We start from the raw sequence: 16,447 nt of genomic DNA on the forward strand, positions 1-16,447 counted from the left end.
GGTTTGCCGCAAGGTCGGCATGAAATGTTGGTAGATGGATAATAGGAATGAGTGGGTAGATGCGTTCACTAAAATCTGTCATGATGGACATCAGGAGTTCCCGGGGACATAGCTCATCTGTGAGAAGCGAACGGTGATAGAATCCCGACTCATCCTCGGCCAGAAAAACACCTGGGGCTGAGATACTTGAACGGCTTGGCGATGGATTAGTGTGTGGTGTGTTTGATATGATGCCAAGCTGGGCATTGTGTGAAACGGTGGCATCGTCATGGCTGGAACGATCTTGCACTCGCTGATGATCGGATGGGCTATCAGGCCGGAATTCCGGAGATACAGGGATCGATGGCTGCGGTCTGCCCTGAGTTAAAACAAGATAAGTTTGGGGAGAGAGACAGCAACTCACCTCTTCCTCTTTGGCCCACGCGGTCTTGTAGGTATCGCAAAGCTACATTGAATATGGAGTCTGGAGCAGCCAACGCACTGCGACGCGGTAGTCCCATCGACTCTGGGGAAAACACACTTACGTCTCCTAGCACGACAAGCGTCGCAAGCCCGACTAGCCAGTTCCCTGGCCTTGGGTCGTTCCCCGAACCCAGTGTCTCGTGGCGTGCCAGGATCAACAACGTCCGTCATGGTTCATGAGTTTCTGGGGAACAACCGCTTTGGGGGGGCTGACGAGGCGGAGAAATAGGTTGGGCTGTGGGGACGGGTCACGACAAGGATGCGAGTCATGCGGTGGTTGACTTTTTTCTGTTCCTTGTGTCCGATGAACGGAACCGAAACTCTATTAGATTGACGTCAGATTCATCTGGTGATCTATATCCGTTTCTAGCTTTTTCCGTTAGTCTACATGCCGTCCTCCGTTGCCGGCTCCCCATAGAACCCATACGCATGGGTGCATACCCCAGATAGTTGATCCTATTCGGCCCTATTATCCCCGGAGTCCTCTCCATGTTGTGGATTTCTCAACTGTAAACGACTGTTCTAGGAAACCACATCGGCTGCTGGTCCCCACAAGGACCGTGTACTCCCCAGCCTCGCTGCGCCAACAATCCTCCCTCTCGTCCCAGTAACTCGTCGCGCGAAGTAGATCTAGCTTGATCTCTGCGATAGTGTTGGCACCTTGCTCGAGATGGACCTTGGTAAAGCCCTTGAGCTCCTTGCTTGACCTCGTAATTGTGTCACGGGCCGAAGCTGTGAGAGGCGTTGCTGATGGCGGCTTGACGTAGGCTTGCAGCACAGCAGCGCCTGCTCGAGAGCCCGTGTTTGCTACCTTGGCCCACACAACAACCTCTTGCTTTTCTGTGTCTGGAATGACGCTGATCTGAGAAAGTTCAAAGGTTGTATACGACAAGCCGTGGCCGAACGGGAACAAGGGCTCAATGTCCAGAGTGTCGTACCAACGGTAACCGACATGCACGTCTTCGCCGTAAAGGACGCGACCACCTTCAGAGCGGAAGTTCAAAGCACTGGGGTTGTCGGCGACGCGACGAGGCATCGTGATGGGAAGCTTTCCAGCCTATTGAAAGAAGATTGTCAGCCCAAGTTGCTGTCAAAATCAGGGTCTTGGAACTTACCGGGTTCACGACACCAAACAGCACGTCAGCAATTCCGTTACCAGCCTCATTTCCACCAAACCACGCCTGCGCGATAGCGTTGGCTTGGTCAACCCACGGCATAGAAACAGGAGTTCCGCTCTGAATGAGAACCACTGTGTTGAGGTTTGCCGCAAGCACAGCGGAGATGAGCTCGTCGCTACCAGGAGGAAGAGACATGTTGGGTCTGTCTTGTCCTTCGCTTTCCCACTCGCCGCTTGTTCCCACGCAGAGCACGACTTGATCTACAGTCTTTGCGAGCTCAACAGCCTCATTCAAGGCTGTAGGCTGCTCGAGTCTGGGGCAACCTCCCAGGCGGAGACCACCTTGCCCAAAGTCAACAACGCCGGAAACCTTGAGGTCGGATGTCTTATCGCATCCCCAGCGAACTAGAAGATTGTATTCCTTGCCGCCCTCGAGATCCTTAGCACCTGTCTCTTCGATTGTACCACATCCAAGGAACGAGCTTCCTGGTGTCTGATTGGCAACGTTGGAGACAACCAACTCGCCATCAATGAAGAATTCGCCAGTGCCGTGAACAGAGAGACCAAAGTCCCACACGCCAGACTTCTCGGGAGTCAGGACGCCCTCAATCTCTGCATACCAGACTTCGGCCAACTCTGGATTCTCGTAATCCACGAACCAAACGTTAGCATCATCGAGGAATCGCTCCTCAATGACACGCCTTGTGTCATCCCCGGAACTAGGCCTTGGCTCATTGTACACGCGCAGAGTGAATCCCTGGCGCTTGCCATCGACTGTCCGCAAGGTCTTTCCAATCTGAGGCAGTGATCGGTGTCCATAGATTCCCTTAGAAAAGACGACGTCGCTGGCGAGGCCTTCGATACCCTCGAGTGGTGAGACGGTATGGTAAGCTCGAAGACTGGCACTTCCACCTCCGCAGTATGCGCTCATGTCTGCGTTCGGGCCAATGACGGCAACTTTCTTCTTAGGGTTCAGCGGCAAGATGTTGTTCTCGTTCTTGAGAAGAACTACTGACTCTGCGGCGGCTTCTCGCAGCAGCCGGATGTGTTCTTGGCTGTTGAGCTGAGTCTCGGGCGCGTTTGGAGGAATAGAGGTCTTCTCGATGGAGTGCTTGACAAGCTGCAAGATCTTCCGTACGCGTTCATCCAATGTTGAGCGCTTGACCTTGTTTGATGTGACTGCATGAACAAGGGCACCAGCGCGCCATCTGCTGGGACCTGGCATCTCGAGGTCTTGGCCGGCGTTGATACCCTCGGCAGTGCTGTAGCTGCCAAACCAGTCACTGACAACCAGGCCATCCCACTTCCACTCATCACGGAGGATTTCTTGGAGGAGATGCTCATTGTCGGGAGCATGGGTGCCGTTGATCTTATTGTAGGCTGTCATGAACAGCCTCGGGCTTGCCATTTCCACCGCAATCATGAAAGGAAGAAGGTACACCTCTCTGAGGGCTCTCTCTGTGACTCGGATATCCACAGCCATGCGTGCACTTTCCATGTCATTACAGGCAAAATGCTTCATGGTGGCAGAAACACCTGAACTCTGCAGGCCCCGGACATAGTGGCCAGCCAGCACTCCCGAGAGGAGAGGGTCTTCAGAGAATGATTCAAAGCCTCTTCCACCAAGAGGTCCCCGTTGGACGTTGACAGTAGGCCCAAGCAGAACATGAGCACCCTTCGCGTGGGCCTCATCTGAAAGCAGCTGACCCAGACGATGGATCAAATCCACATTCCAGCTGGAGCCTAATGCGGTTCCGCATGGTAGGCAAGCAGATGGCGTGCTGTCAAAGAAATGGATGCCTCGAACACCGTTGGGTCCATCGGATAGTCGGATTGGAGGGATGGCCAGGCGTTCAATAGCCGCTGTGTGCCACCATCCAACACCTTTTTGACAAATGAGGGTTAGCATTGGCTACGATGGGGACCAGGGTGTTGGCCGACTTACCGGCTGTGAGTTGGACCTTTTCCTCTAGGGTGAGTTGGTTGAGAAGGGATTCAACATCCATCTTAGCGTTCAATTATGCGTCTGATGAAGATGAAGAGGAGAATTGGGGGGTTGCGAAGGATGCCAATGGCTTCGTCTATTGACTGAGCCAGACTGTTAGGAAAAGCCCATTTATCAAGGGAAACTGCTCATGGTGCCAAAACGTGAATTAGTCAGGACTGAAAAGCGTCCTCATGACTATCCACTTCATGACGATTAATTCTCCGCAACATTTTCGCATTTACGAGTGCGTAATAAACGCCAGACAATATGGGCCGTGGACAATATCCCATCGTGCACCTGACTGTGAAAAGTGGGAGTTTACGGAGACGTGAGGCGGAGAATCTCGACCAACCCCTGAGCCTGCTCGTGCTTATTTCTCCGCCTCGGATATGTAGGATTCTAGAACGCGCTAAGACTATTACGCGACATTATCAAGCACGTCTCGTGACTGATGGATCTTGACAAGGCACGCGGCTTAAAAAAAAAGGTGAGACGCCAGTACAAAGGTGTTATCAGATCATCTTGGTCAAAGGGGATGAATAAAAATGTAATAAAATCAGGGGAGAGGTATACTAGCTTTCAGATTCTTAGATCACTTAACAATATTTTTACCTAATTATTAGTATATTCTGTATAAACACTATCATCGTAAAAGTAGCAGTATTCGAGAAGGCTTAGACGGCGTTGCTGTTCCGGTGTTGTGGTTGAGGACCCCGATGTCTCTGAAAAACGCCATCAGCCGTTCTCCTGTACCGTTGATTTCTTGCCGCGGAAACGGGTCCTCTCATTGACCCTCCTTTTTCTCCGCCGCTAACAGGTCCACTAATCCTCGCTTGTGCCCAGTTCGCGGCATGCACCACGAGGTCTACAAGGATCGATCAACAACGTGTGATTCCCCATGGGTGCCCCAGTTTGAAGTCCCGGGGGCCCAAAGTCGGTGACACTGATCGGCGGATACCTTTTTTGCTGGGGTTTGAGGTAGATATTTAACCTTCTTGCTCATCCTCACAAGGATCTTGTTCATCACTCCTCTCCACTTGTCAACACTTTCACATACAGGCTTAACAACTCGCACAGTTGTCAAACATGGCCGAAATCGTTTCTACCACCTCTAATGAGAGGCCGTGGTGGAAGCAGACTCATCTGCTGAAGCTCAACTCCATCGTCTTATCGCTCATCTTGTTCTGTACGTAACCCCCTGCCCCAGCTACGCATTAACTAACAAGTCCCAACTGCAGCTTCCGCGAATGGCTATGATGGTGGCCTTCTAGGTGGAATCCTTGCTCTTGATTCATGGAACGAATTCATGAATCATCCGGCCGGCGCCTACCTGGGCTGGATCACAGCTATCTATTGGCTCGGCAACGGTCTCACTACCCCCATCGCAGCCTGGGTTTCCAACCGCTGGGGTAGAAAGCTCGGTCTATACTTTGGATATTTCTTCCTCTTTGTCGGTATTGGCATGCAAGCGGGCTCCCAGAACGAAAAGACCTTCACATACGCTCGTCTCTTCATCGGTATCGCCTCGGGATGGCTCGGAAATTCAGCACCCGTCCTTATCAACGAAGTTGCGTATCCATCGCATCGAGCCATCGCCAGTTCTCTATTCATGTGCGGCTGGTATGTCGGTGGCACGGTCTGTGGTTGGGTGACGTTTGGCTGCCGAAACATCGCCTCGGACTGGTCGTGGAGAATCCCTGTTTTGCTGCAGGTTCTTCTTCCTCTCTGTGCTCTACCCGGACTCTTCCTATCTCCAGAGAGTCCCCGCTGGCTAGTGAGTGTCGGTCGTGTGGATGAAGCCACCGAAATCATCGCCAAGTATCACGCTGGAGGAAACAGGGACGATCCCATTGTTAGCACGCAGATGCTGGAGATTGAGGCAACCATCACAGCTGAAAAGGAAGCTTCGGGAAGCGCTTCGTACCGTGACATGATCAAGACGAAGGGCAACCGCCACAGACTCTTCATTTCGGTTACTCTGGGCTTCATCTCGCAATGGGCCGGCAACGGTGTCGTGTCCTACTATCTCCCTCTGGTCCTAGACTCTGTTGGCCTGAAGACGGTGACGGAGCAGACTCTCATCTCCGCATGTCTCAACGTGTGGAACCTACTTTGGGCTGTCGCAGCAGCCTTCAGCGTCGATCGCCTTGGTCGCCGATTCCTGTTCCTCTCGTCTGCCAGCGTCATGCTTGTCAGTTTCATCATTGTTACTGGACTCAGTGGCTCGTTTGCGAACTCAGGGTCTTCTTCGGTCGGTTTGGCTGTGGTCCCATTCCTGTTCATTTTCTTTGCTGGTTACGACGTTGGATTGTAAGTCTATTCACGAACTGTAGCAGTTGACCCGTTACTAACTCACGCCCTCCAGGACCCCCTTCCTTGTCGCTTACCCTTGCGAAATCTGGCAGTTCAGTCTCCGCTCTCGCGGTCTCACCGTGGCATGGTGCACAGCCGTCGCATCCATCTTCTTCAACTCATTCGTTAACCCCATCGCCCTCGAAGCCATTACATGGAAGTACTACATTGTATTCATTGTACTCCTGTTTCTCTTTCTCATCGTCGTTTATTTCACGTACCCTGAGACACGCGGCCACACCCTGGAGCAGATGGCGGTTGTCTTTGATGGAGAGGATTCTGTCCCGGCCCAGGCTGTGGCATTGGAGAAGAAGATGAGTATTGGTCATGTCGATAACGTGGAAGACTAGATGTCTTGGTCCCGGGATTTAGGGAAAGATTTAGGCTATGAGCGCAAAGGTAGCGATATTCAGTCACAACTTCAGTGCTGTCACAACCACAGCAACTTGTCGCTAGCATTTTGCACAAGTGAACTGTCTCCCGTTTGCACAACCATGCTCCAAAGTGCATTGACAGATGTTCTTGTGCTCAGTTATATACTCAAAGCAAGAATAATAGAGCCAGGTTAATACTTTTGAGCCAAAAGGTACAGCTAAGTGTACTTCGTCGCTGCCGCGTTGAGCAGTTTACCCTGGACTTTAAGGTGACTCGGTGGAGACCCGGAAATAAGCGGAGAAGGCGGAAAGGCAAAAAGAAATGTCTGAAGAGCAAAAGATTTGCGGGTGGAGAGGCTCGAACTCTCGACCTTTGGATGTCCCTGACCTTTGGCCAAGTCATATTATGAGACCAACGCTCTAACCAACTGAGCCACACCCGCTTGTGATGATCAGATGGTGATCTGATTTCACGTGACTGAGCTGGTGCAAACAAGCCTCATGTCCACTAATGTCGTCGTCCTCCAACTTCATAACATCGCTTTAGCTCCAACTGGCTCGATGGGAAAGTATCGGTTAAAGACACGACCTGGGTCGTATTTGGCCTTAAAGAACCCAATCAGCTTGGTGTTTGTACTTGATCTCAAACCAGGCTCACCTTGATTCTCTGCAACCGAGGATAATTCTGGCCCCAGACATCTTCACTTTTCTCTTTCGAGGAGCAGGCGTTGCCGTTGACACCCAAATCCTTGGCATGTTTTCTCTGATATGACCGGGCGACTTCAATCATATCATGAACCCATGATTGTGCACGTTCGTCACCAGAAATATCGTTGTGTCTTGAAGATGTTAGCTGCTGAAAGAGGGTGAACCTTAGTTCTGCCTTACTCCTCACTGGCCAAGCATATGAAGTGCTTCGGCTCATGAATGGGGATGCACGTGGTTTCCTGTAATAGTTGTTAGAAGCTGAAAACATATAGAACCACGTGGGATTTCTAGACTTACAGGTCTGAACCTCTTGCTGTTGTGAAACTCAAAGAAGTACTTGGTGTCAACGGCGTCGGGATTCGCATCTGTGTATTCGACATATCGCTTCCAAACCTCTTCTGCCATTCCAGGCCAAAGACCAGTAAAGGGAGTGCCACCAACAGCCTTCCTGGGAGAGCCTTGCAAGAGGATTTCATCTTGTACATGACTAAACTCTACCAGGGTTGGGCAATCAACAGAGTGATCATGAAATGGCTTTGCGGCCCCGAAGAAGTCGTCAAATACGGCCTTGAAATCCCTGACAGCCCCGAAGCCAAAGAAGGTTACCACAAAGAGAGGCTAGTATCGACATTAGCTCTGTAGCAGACAACTGGCCATGTAGACAAACCTTATGCTTGGGTCCAGACCCACGGACGTAGTTGAGAAACGCCATGATTGTCTTTTCTCCAAAATCTTGTTTGAGGAATTCCTATTTGGGTTATCAGCATGAGCTTGCTTGGCCAATTCGGGGTTGTTTTACCTTGAGCTTTGGGAGAACCCTTGGCAGCGCCTCGCCCTGATAACTCAGGGAGCGGAAGAAATAGGGCCCCTTTTGGACTTTAGTGTGTATGCTTTGTTAATAACGCTTACAAACTCACCTGGGGAGGGAAGGTCCTCAAGACGAATTGCACCACCACACCAAACGACGAAGAGCCCCCTAGCCATGTCAGCAACGAACAAGGCAACAGAAGATTGACGAACCTCTGATGGCCCAGAACAGATCCGAGTTTTCAGACTCGCTAGCTTTCACAACGCGTCCATCCGCTAGGACTATAGTGGCTGAGATGATGTTGTCGCATGCTGTTCAATCCTTCAGTACCTCTTCTCCTCGTCTTAGCTTGACGGGAGGATGGACATACCCATGCCAAACTTTTGCGACAACGGTCCATAGCCACCTAGAAAGATCCAAGTTAGAGAGAGAACAATTGATAGCTTCAGGATTCTCACCTCCTGTTAGATGGCCTCCGACACCGACAACATGCACCCCGCCTCCTACACACTCGAGATCATGTTCCCTCAGCGCGGTATAGACGTCGCCCCAAAGGCAGCCGCCACCAATAGTCACCCTCATGTTCTCTGTATCAACCTCAACGCCATTGAGAGCCTTCATGTCGATGACAATGCCACCCTCGACACTACTAGCAGGAGAGAAATGATGGCCACCACATTTGATTGCAATCTCCAGATTTGATCTACACATCTGTTAGAGCTTGCTCCAGCGTTCGCTGCCGTGCAGACTGACTTCCTGGCGAACTTGATAGCAGCCTGAACATCTTCTGTGGATATCGGGAAGACAATGAACTTGGCCTTGCGTTGAGCAGCGACGTTGGCTCGGGTCAGAGACGCATCGTAGTCTGGAGATGAAGAGTCGAGGATTCGACCAACAAAGCCAATTTGTTTCAATTCACCGATAGTCATCGTGAGCACTGGAGATAACCGATAAAAGGTTGGTGAAGTACTAGCTAAGAGAGCTGGCACATGATAAACCTGACTTATATCGACCACAGTAGACAAAGATGGAGTTAGGGACTCGAGGATGTTATCCCCGTCCGGATATCTCCACGTACCGCATCTGGCCAAGAATCCATCCGACACTTGTGATCAAAGAGGGCATTGGATTGGGATGGTTGAACTGTGGGGTGAATATCTGTTGCAGTATCAAGTTGGGTTTTTTGCGGCTTGTCTGGCCGGAAGATCAAATAACGATTTATCGGGCTCGGAACATTTCCACTTCAACTAGATGCGATCTCCACTTAGCTACAGAGTTTAATTCGTAGGCCCAAGCTAATTACTGCAATGCAGCATCGAGCCGACGTGATTCAATCATGGGGTGTGGTGGTCGATGTGGAGCCGAGCCGAGTGAGGCTGGAGTTGAGTCGTGATATTTCACCCACCCAAAGTTAGAGTCAATGATGCCCGGCCCCACGCGGAATCGGGGAGAGATGTATCACAGGGGTTGAATAGAGTCACGGAAGTAACGGAGTTAACACATCGCGATAGTAGCTCTTAAAAACTCAATTCGCTGGTTGACAACTCCAGTATAACAATAGGTCTCATGCCATCTTGATCACATCAGCACTATTACAACCTAGACGCAAAGATGTCTCTTCGTATCGCCAACCTCGACGTAACGGTCGCACCGGTCATCACTCCAGGGACCAAGGAGAGTGGGCCTTATGACCCTCTCAACCCTTCAACTAGGGAGTTGCCCAAGGGCCACCAGCGGAGTCCAGAGAACAAGGCCTTTGAGACGGATACCATCTTTGAAAAGGACATTACGCTGCCTATGCGCGATGGTGCCAAGCTGTATGCTGATGTCTTTCGCCCGAAAGGTGCTGATAAGGTTCCTGCAATTATCATCTGGAGTCCTTACGGAAAGACGGGCAATGGTGAGTAGTTTCTCTGGCTACATGTCTCAACGAGTCCCAGATAGCTAACTGGTGTTCTAGGACCTCACGGTCTTGACATGATCCCTGGCCGCTTTGGTGTCCCCAAGAGCGAAGTTAGCGGTTACGAGAAGTTTGAAGGGCTCGATCCCGCTGTGTGGCCTGCTAGAGGCTATGCTATTGTCAACGTTGACCTTCGAGGTTCGTGGGACTCTGAGGGAACCACTGCGTAAGTATTTTTGCTTCGGTGTAGGCATTTGACTAACTGGATATAGCTGGCTTGGTGAACAGGATGGCAAAGACGGCCACGATGCTATCGAGTACGTTGCCAAGCTCCCCTGGTGTACTGGCAAGGTAGCACTTGCTGGCAACAGCTGGTTGGCCATGGTTCAATGGTACATCGCTTCCCAACAGCCTCCCTCCCTGGCTGCTATCGCCCCTTGGGAGGGTGCCGCAGACTTTTACCGCGATACGCTCTGCCGTGGTGGAATCCCTTATCCTTATGACACCATGTGGAAGCTCCTCCAAGATACCATGGTTGGACGAAATGCCACAGAGGCCCCGATCCCCATGTTGGAAAAGTATCCACTGTTCAACGAGTACTGGGAGGATAAGCGATCTAAGCTTGAGAACATTAATGTTCCTGCTTATATCCTTGCGAGTTACTCTAGCTCACTTCACACGACGGGTTCTATTCGTGCCTACAACAAGATTGCATCCAAGGATAAGTGGTAAGTTCTCCAGGAAGTGCGTTGAAAGATATGATTGTAATGACCTTGCAGGCTCCGAATCCATGCTCGACAGGAGTGGTCTGATCTTTACAACCCTGACAACGTCAATGATTTGACCAAGTTCTTCGACTACTATGTCAGGGGAGAGAAGAATGACTGGCCCAGCACACCCAAGGTCCGGGCTTCGCTGGTTGGTTTCAACAGAGTAAGTCCTACCCATAGAGAGCACACTATAGAACCAAAAGGCTAACCGACACTCATAGCCCGCTGTCACCAACCTGCACTTCTCATCCTTCCCCATCCCCCAGACAAAGTTTACCAAGCTCTATCTCGCTCCTGACGAGGAGTTATCCCCCAACCCAGTCTCAACAGTTGGAACTGGTTCTTACGACGCTTCATTTGTTCCCAAGAACCCAATCCTTGGCGGCGAGGAGCTCTTTTTCAAGCACAAGTTCACTAAGCAGACCTGGCTCCTCGGATACTCATGGGTCGTTCTCAACATCTCTAACGACAGCCACGACGATATTGATGTGTTTGTGCAGCTTGGAAAGGCGGACGCTTCTGGAAATCAGCTGATCAACATGAATGTTCCCCTGACGGAACTCATTCCTCCTGTCAAGGAGGTCTCTGAGGCTGCAGACACATGTTTCCTCAAGTATTCAGGACCCACCGGTTCTCTCCGCGGAAGTCACGCTGTTAGCAAGGTGACCCCTGAGCCTGGAACATTCACCGGTGACTGGCCTGACTACACACATACCACTAGAAAGTCCATCCCTGCTGGGACCGTCACTCGACTTGAGGTCCCGATCTGGCCCACTGGAATTATCTTTGACGAGGGTGAATACCTCACGCTCAAGATTTCTGGTCATTACATGAGTTACATGGAGTTTGACTTCCTATATGGGGTTTCTCATAGAAACAAGGGCCGGCACACTGTTCATTTTGGTGCAGAGTTTGAAAGCCATCTGGTTGTTCCTCTGCTTGACCCTATCAACTGAGCACCTCCAGAACAGAGAGCCCATAGAATAGTGAAGATAGATTGCCATTTGAATTACGAGATTAGTGCTGCCTTGAATTGGGTTCTGCCTCCCACTCACCATTGGCTCATGTGCTTATCACAGTGATCAATGCTGATGTAGCCTTCGACATCTCGTCTATCTATCTGGAACCCGTATGTGTGGTAACTCGGCGGTTCAGTTAGGCAACTTCAACCCGGAAAACCCTAGTCTGGCTGATGTACCCTTTTAGAGTTACGTCATTGTGGTGAGGAAAAATCATAAAATTCTTGATCTAAGGCCAGTAAGAATTTGAATTAGGGTTTCATAAACAACCACATGATTCATAATGCCTCGGCATTATCTCATGCCAGGGGCACAGTATGCAACCCTCATGCTGTTGGTCCGTACCTTGCCACCATGGGCCAATCAAACACAACTTTGAAGCTGGGAATGCAACATTTGGTGTGCCCTGCCATTCAGCGAGCAGTCGCTATTCGTCCGTCTTGCTCCCGGCTGAATCCAGGCCGCATGGTTATGATGTGATATGATATCCGCCCACTGCAAACCCCATTCCTCTCCTTCATCGACTCTCCCCCCTCTTCCCCGTGAGGCTTTTTCTCTGGCTTCATGTACGCCTCTCGAGTCTTTAGGGTTACTTAACGCAGATCCAAGGTCAAAGTCACCATGGCTGACCACCCTCTCACATCCGATCCGACTCCATCGGCAGAGGAAAGACCCGCAAACACCAATGTCGATGTAAGCCAAACATTGCGGGTTATCCGGTATTAATCTGACGACTTAGGTTGACTCCGACGACCACGACTCTGCATTGGACGGGGTAAGCACAACATAGCTCATACGGACTGTGACAAGATATCTGAGCTAACGGGGACGCCTAGATCTCCGCCTTTAGTGACACCGCATCTCTTGCATCCAGTATCGTCAAGTACCGGGTTGAGAATGGCCGCACATATCACGCCTACAAGGCTGGATGTGAGATGGCCTTGTAGCCGTCTTCATACGAAACTAACAGAATCTATTAGCTTATATCCTCCCAAATGACGATGTGTGAATCCCATTGTTGAGAATTTCTGGGATACCTTGTTAACTCTTGGGTCATAGCAAGAGAATGACCGTCTAGGTATAACCCTCATTTAGCTCACCCTTTGATTGAGACGTCTAACAATTTCTAGATCAGCAGCACCACCTAGCTCTCCTCACGTTGAACGGCCAGCTCTTTATCTCACCGGTGGGTAAAGATAAGAAGATGAAGCGCGTTTTAGACGTTGGATGCGGTACTGGAATCTGGTCAATGGACTTTGGTAGGCCCCTTGCCGCACTGGTCAGCTTTAGGTCTAACAAATACAGCTGATGAGCACCCGGAAGTCGAGGTCTGTGGTATAATGCCCATGAGTCTGGTTCATCGCTCATCTACTCCAGGTCCTTGGTGTCGACCTCAGTCCTATTCAGCCAACTTTGTGAGACATTGGGCTCAATAAATGATATATGAGACGCTGACCGCAACTAGTGTTCCACCGAATGTCTCGTTTTTTGTCGATGATGTTGAGGAAGAGTGGGCCTATACCAGCCTATTTGACTTTATCTACCTCCGTGCTATGACAGGGTCGATTCATAACTGGCCCAAGTTCTTTACTCAGGCTTATCAGTGAGTGTCCCCTCAAGTTTATCATATAGATATGACTAAATGGGTGAAGCAACCTCTCTCCTGGTGGGTTCATTGAGCTCATGGACCCTATTTATCCCGTAATCAGTGACAATGAAACGGTATCAAAAGACACTGCCGTGTACAAGTGGAGTAGTTTGATGAATGAGGCAGCTACAAAGATCGGCAGTGGCCTTGATTCCGGTCTACGCTACAAGGATCAGCTCATAGAAGCTGGCTTCGTCAATGTCGTGGAGACGCCGTACAAATGGCCAATGAACACTTGGCCAAAGGATAAGAAAACCAAGGAGCTAGGTACTACGACTTTCGCTTTGAAAGCCTTAGTCCATACTAATAGAGATCAGGAGCTTGGGGGAATGTGAACCTTGTGGGAGGAGCTCAAGGGCTAAGCCTGGCTCTCTTCACCAAGGTGCTGGGATGGAGCCCGGAGGAGCTCGAAGTTTTTCTTGTCGACGTTCGAAAGGATTTGTGTGATAAGAAGCTTCATGGGTATTGGCGAGTGTAAGTGTCTGGAAAAGCCCATATGGAAGAGGGTGTGCTGATTTCATGAAGCAATGTGGTCTACGGGCAGAAACCTGAGTGAAAGAGAAGCATAACTCTATTGGAAGTATTCATCTCCCCGACTTGAGTCTATTTCTTTTAGTTAAGTTGAGTCCAAGGAAAGTTCATGTCCTTCTCTTCAAGTAGCGCGTGTTCCACACTGGCACACAACCTAGGCATAAATCACTTTATCTAAGGTACCTAAGAGTATGATTTGAGGGAAACATCAATCTCCAAACGCGTCTCGGACTATATATATCTCTTCCAAATACAATATGAAATGTATGCAACTAGCTTCTCAAAGTGGCTTCAATGGCTGCTTTCAGCTGCTCTCCATGTCCTTGGCTAGACCTCAATCCTCTCCAAGCAATGAAACCATCAGGTCGCACAAGGATTGCCTCACCAACCTTCAAGCGGCACTTTTCCTCCACAGCCCCCTCCAAGTCTCTGTACGGAGTGGAGGTAGCGTTCAGAGTGTGGACATCGAGCGCAATGGGGCTTCCACTGGCAGCTTGAATCCAAGGAGAATCAGGGTCGATGGTGACGAGCAAAAAGTTCCTCTTGACGAGGTCGATGGTCGAGATCTTATTCCCAGGATTGGTAGTGTCCCGGAGAAAAACGTGTGGGAACCTGGATCCTGGAACAGCAGTTGGTTGGTAGGGATCGTCGTACAGCTCCTTTGGAACTTGATGGCCCTCCTCTGGAACGAAGGCACCTTTGGGATATCTATAGCCAAGCTCAATAGCAACATCTGGGGCTTCGGGGGCAGCCGGATGTTGTACGACAACTCGGTTCTGGAACCGGCTGTATGCCTGAAGAACAGTAAACTCGTCTATGGGCTGCCTCTCAGAGTTGTATGACGAGAGCAGAGAGTGCGAGGCCTTTCCGGTTAGGACATAGGCGAGCTTCCAGGCAAGATTATGCGCATCCTATACAAGACAAGTCAGTCAAGTAACGCAGAAAAAGTCGAGAATACTTACCGCGATTCCAGTGTTGCCACCCAGGCCTCCCGTTGGCGGCATAATGTGAGCAGCGTCGCCAGCAAGAAAGACTCGCCCACCCTTGCTATTAAACCGGCCGGCGGTATACGCAGCCATAGTCCAATAATTCATGGTTTGAAGCTCTGGAGTGATTTGGTCCGGAGTGAGACCCGAACAGTCGTAAAAGTATTGCTTTGCCTCCTCCACAGAGACAGATCCTGGTGGGAAGTCGCCCTTCGTCCCGACGTTGTTGACCATGAGTAGACCCTGCTTGCCTTCATTCTCTAAGCGGAAACCTCCGCCGATCTTCTCATTGGCCACGTAGATGACACCGTGAACCATCCTCTTGCCGATAAAGGGACTCAGATCGGACTTGAAGCTCACACTCAGGCTATTTCGCAGAACACCTGGTCCATCCCAAGAGATGCCCTCCTTTTGTCGGGTTGGGCTTCGGTTTCCATCGCAGGCGACGACGTAAGTTGCCTTGAACTTCTTGATATTTCCAGAGCTGAGTTCCTTGACAACAACGACGACTCCATCTTCTTGCTCCTCATAGAGAAGCACTTCATGTCCGTGTAGTTGGACACTGTCGTACTTGTCCGCGTTGGCGCCGAGGATTGGTTCAAACATGCGTTGCGAGATCCAGACCCAGCTCGATGGGGTAATGTTCTTGACCTTCTCGGGGTCGTGTTCCTGGAGATGTTTGAGAACCTTTCCCCCGACTAGCTTCTCTACTAGAAGCATGCCAGCGTTGAGGTCAAACTCCTTTCCACTCTGCTGTAGAGTAAACTCCTCAAGGCCCAGTTGACGGAGAATCTCGCTTGTGCGAAAGTTCAAGCCAGCAGCGCGAGGATGAGTACCGGCAGCGGCATGACGATCAAACGACATTGACTTGATACTGAGGGAATCAGCTTCGCTGCCCATTAAGGGGCCTAGGTCATGTACTTACCCATGATATCCGAGCAAAAGGCCGAGAGTCTTGCCAACCATACTTGAGCCAATAATAATGACAGGCCATTCTTCTTTTTCCAAGGGGATATCGGAGTGGTCAATCTTGGTGAATTTATCTTTCTCCAAGTTGGAAGACGAAAAAGTCTCATCGATTTGACGCGCAGTGGCGGCCATTGTGATTGTCTCGTTTCTTCGTGGTTTTGCGTTTAGAAGGCTGCACTACAGCTCAACAAGTGACATACGATGATTTGATCCAGGCAGCAATTATACTCAGCATCAACTATGAGGTATAGGAAGCATGATGATAGCAACCCATCAAGCAGCTTACAAACTCACGAAAATTCCCCCACCCACACACTTGGCTAGAGTTACCACCTCCACAGGATGGTCTCTCCTTGCCTAATATCCGGTGGGGTACCGATGACCCGAGGAGCCGGAAGAGCAACTACCACATTTCCGATGGACTCGTAGTGTGGGAAGGATGACGATGTTGGCTTGGGGTTTCCTCGACACGTCGAGGTGCTTTTGAACGCTGGATTTCGTCGATGGATTAACTGAAGTTTTCTGGAGCCATCCATAGAGCTCACTCAGATCGATTATCTGAGCATAAGCTTGAGTTAACGCCCCCGGGTTTGCACTGCGTCCAATGCTATATGTTTCTCATCTGTGAGACGTGCAAGGAGCCAATGTCTCCGGATGGACTACTGATCTGATCTGATCGGGGGCCGCATGATCTATTTGATGATACAGAGGAATGAATTAACTCGCAAGGTCATTTAGTGGGATAAATTCCAATGCAAAAAAAAGTACTCTATCTTGAATATATCTTGCTAAAGAAATAGTCAAGATTGACATATG

The 16,447-nt window shown here is 50.3% G+C and overlaps 6 protein-coding genes and 1 non-coding gene across 7 annotated transcripts; 3 read left to right on the forward strand and 4 right to left on the reverse strand.

Moving 5' to 3' along the window:
- Positions 1-931: 931 nt before the first annotated feature.
- On the reverse strand, positions 932-3,585 carry LRP88_11257 (beta-glucosidase; the record flags this gene model as incomplete). The annotated part of the gene is made up of 3 exons (XM_083247688.1): positions 932-1,519; positions 1,578-3,463; positions 3,525-3,585. The coding sequence occupies 3 exons, from the start codon at positions 3,583-3,585 to the stop codon at positions 932-934; spliced, it is 2,535 nt and encodes an 844-aa protein (XP_083096836.1).
- Positions 3,586-4,652: 1,067 nt separating this feature from the next.
- LRP88_11258 (major facilitator superfamily domain-containing protein) lies at positions 4,653-6,268 on the forward strand (the record flags this gene model as incomplete). Its single annotated transcript, XM_083247689.1, has 3 exons — positions 4,653-4,752; positions 4,805-5,876; positions 5,932-6,268. The coding sequence occupies 3 exons, from the start codon at positions 4,653-4,655 to the stop codon at positions 6,266-6,268; spliced, it is 1,509 nt and encodes a 502-aa protein (XP_083096837.1).
- Positions 6,269-6,635: 367 nt separating this feature from the next.
- On the reverse strand, positions 6,636-6,735 carry LRP88_11259. The gene has a single exon. It is a non-coding gene; the product is annotated as a tRNA-Met (tRNA).
- Positions 6,736-6,822: 87 nt separating this feature from the next.
- LRP88_11260 (FAD-dependent oxidoreductase) lies at positions 6,823-8,737 on the reverse strand (the record flags this gene model as incomplete). The annotated part of the gene is made up of 10 exons (XM_083247690.1): positions 6,823-6,897; positions 6,951-7,131; positions 7,181-7,239; positions 7,298-7,618; positions 7,668-7,748; positions 7,800-7,868; positions 7,918-7,976; positions 8,179-8,214; positions 8,267-8,511; positions 8,562-8,737. 10 exons carry the CDS (start codon positions 8,735-8,737, stop codon positions 6,823-6,825), a joined length of 1,302 nt encoding a protein of 433 aa, XP_083096838.1.
- Positions 8,738-9,419: 682 nt separating this feature from the next.
- Positions 9,420-11,434, forward strand: LRP88_11261 (Alpha/Beta hydrolase protein; the record flags this gene model as incomplete). Its single annotated transcript, XM_083247691.1, has 5 exons — positions 9,420-9,708; positions 9,769-9,910; positions 9,981-10,436; positions 10,488-10,641; positions 10,700-11,434. 5 exons carry the CDS (start codon positions 9,420-9,422, stop codon positions 11,432-11,434), a joined length of 1,776 nt encoding a protein of 591 aa, XP_083096839.1.
- Positions 11,435-12,118: 684 nt separating this feature from the next.
- Positions 12,119-13,701, forward strand: LRP88_11262 (class I SAM-dependent methyltransferase; the record flags this gene model as incomplete). Its single annotated transcript, XM_083247692.1, has 11 exons — positions 12,119-12,190; positions 12,334-12,427; positions 12,478-12,500; positions 12,557-12,575; positions 12,628-12,729; positions 12,803-12,825; positions 12,875-12,912; positions 12,963-13,100; positions 13,150-13,412; positions 13,463-13,619; positions 13,671-13,701. The coding sequence occupies 11 exons, from the start codon at positions 12,119-12,121 to the stop codon at positions 13,699-13,701; spliced, it is 960 nt and encodes a 319-aa protein (XP_083096840.1).
- A 247-nt stretch (positions 13,702-13,948) lies between these two features.
- Positions 13,949-15,763, reverse strand: LRP88_11263 (FAD binding domain-containing protein; the record flags this gene model as incomplete). The annotated part of the gene is made up of 3 exons (XM_083247693.1): positions 13,949-14,587; positions 14,639-15,536; positions 15,588-15,763. The coding sequence occupies 3 exons, from the start codon at positions 15,761-15,763 to the stop codon at positions 13,949-13,951; spliced, it is 1,713 nt and encodes a 570-aa protein (XP_083096841.1).
- Positions 15,764-16,447: the final 684 nt, after the last annotated feature.

This window comes from Fusarium phalaenopsidis, assembly GCF_050370095.1.
Source record: "Fusarium phalaenopsidis strain FUZ10S chromosome Unknown contig_32306, whole genome shotgun sequence".
Taxonomy (NCBI): Eukaryota; Fungi; Ascomycota; class Sordariomycetes; order Hypocreales; family Nectriaceae; genus Fusarium; species Fusarium phalaenopsidis.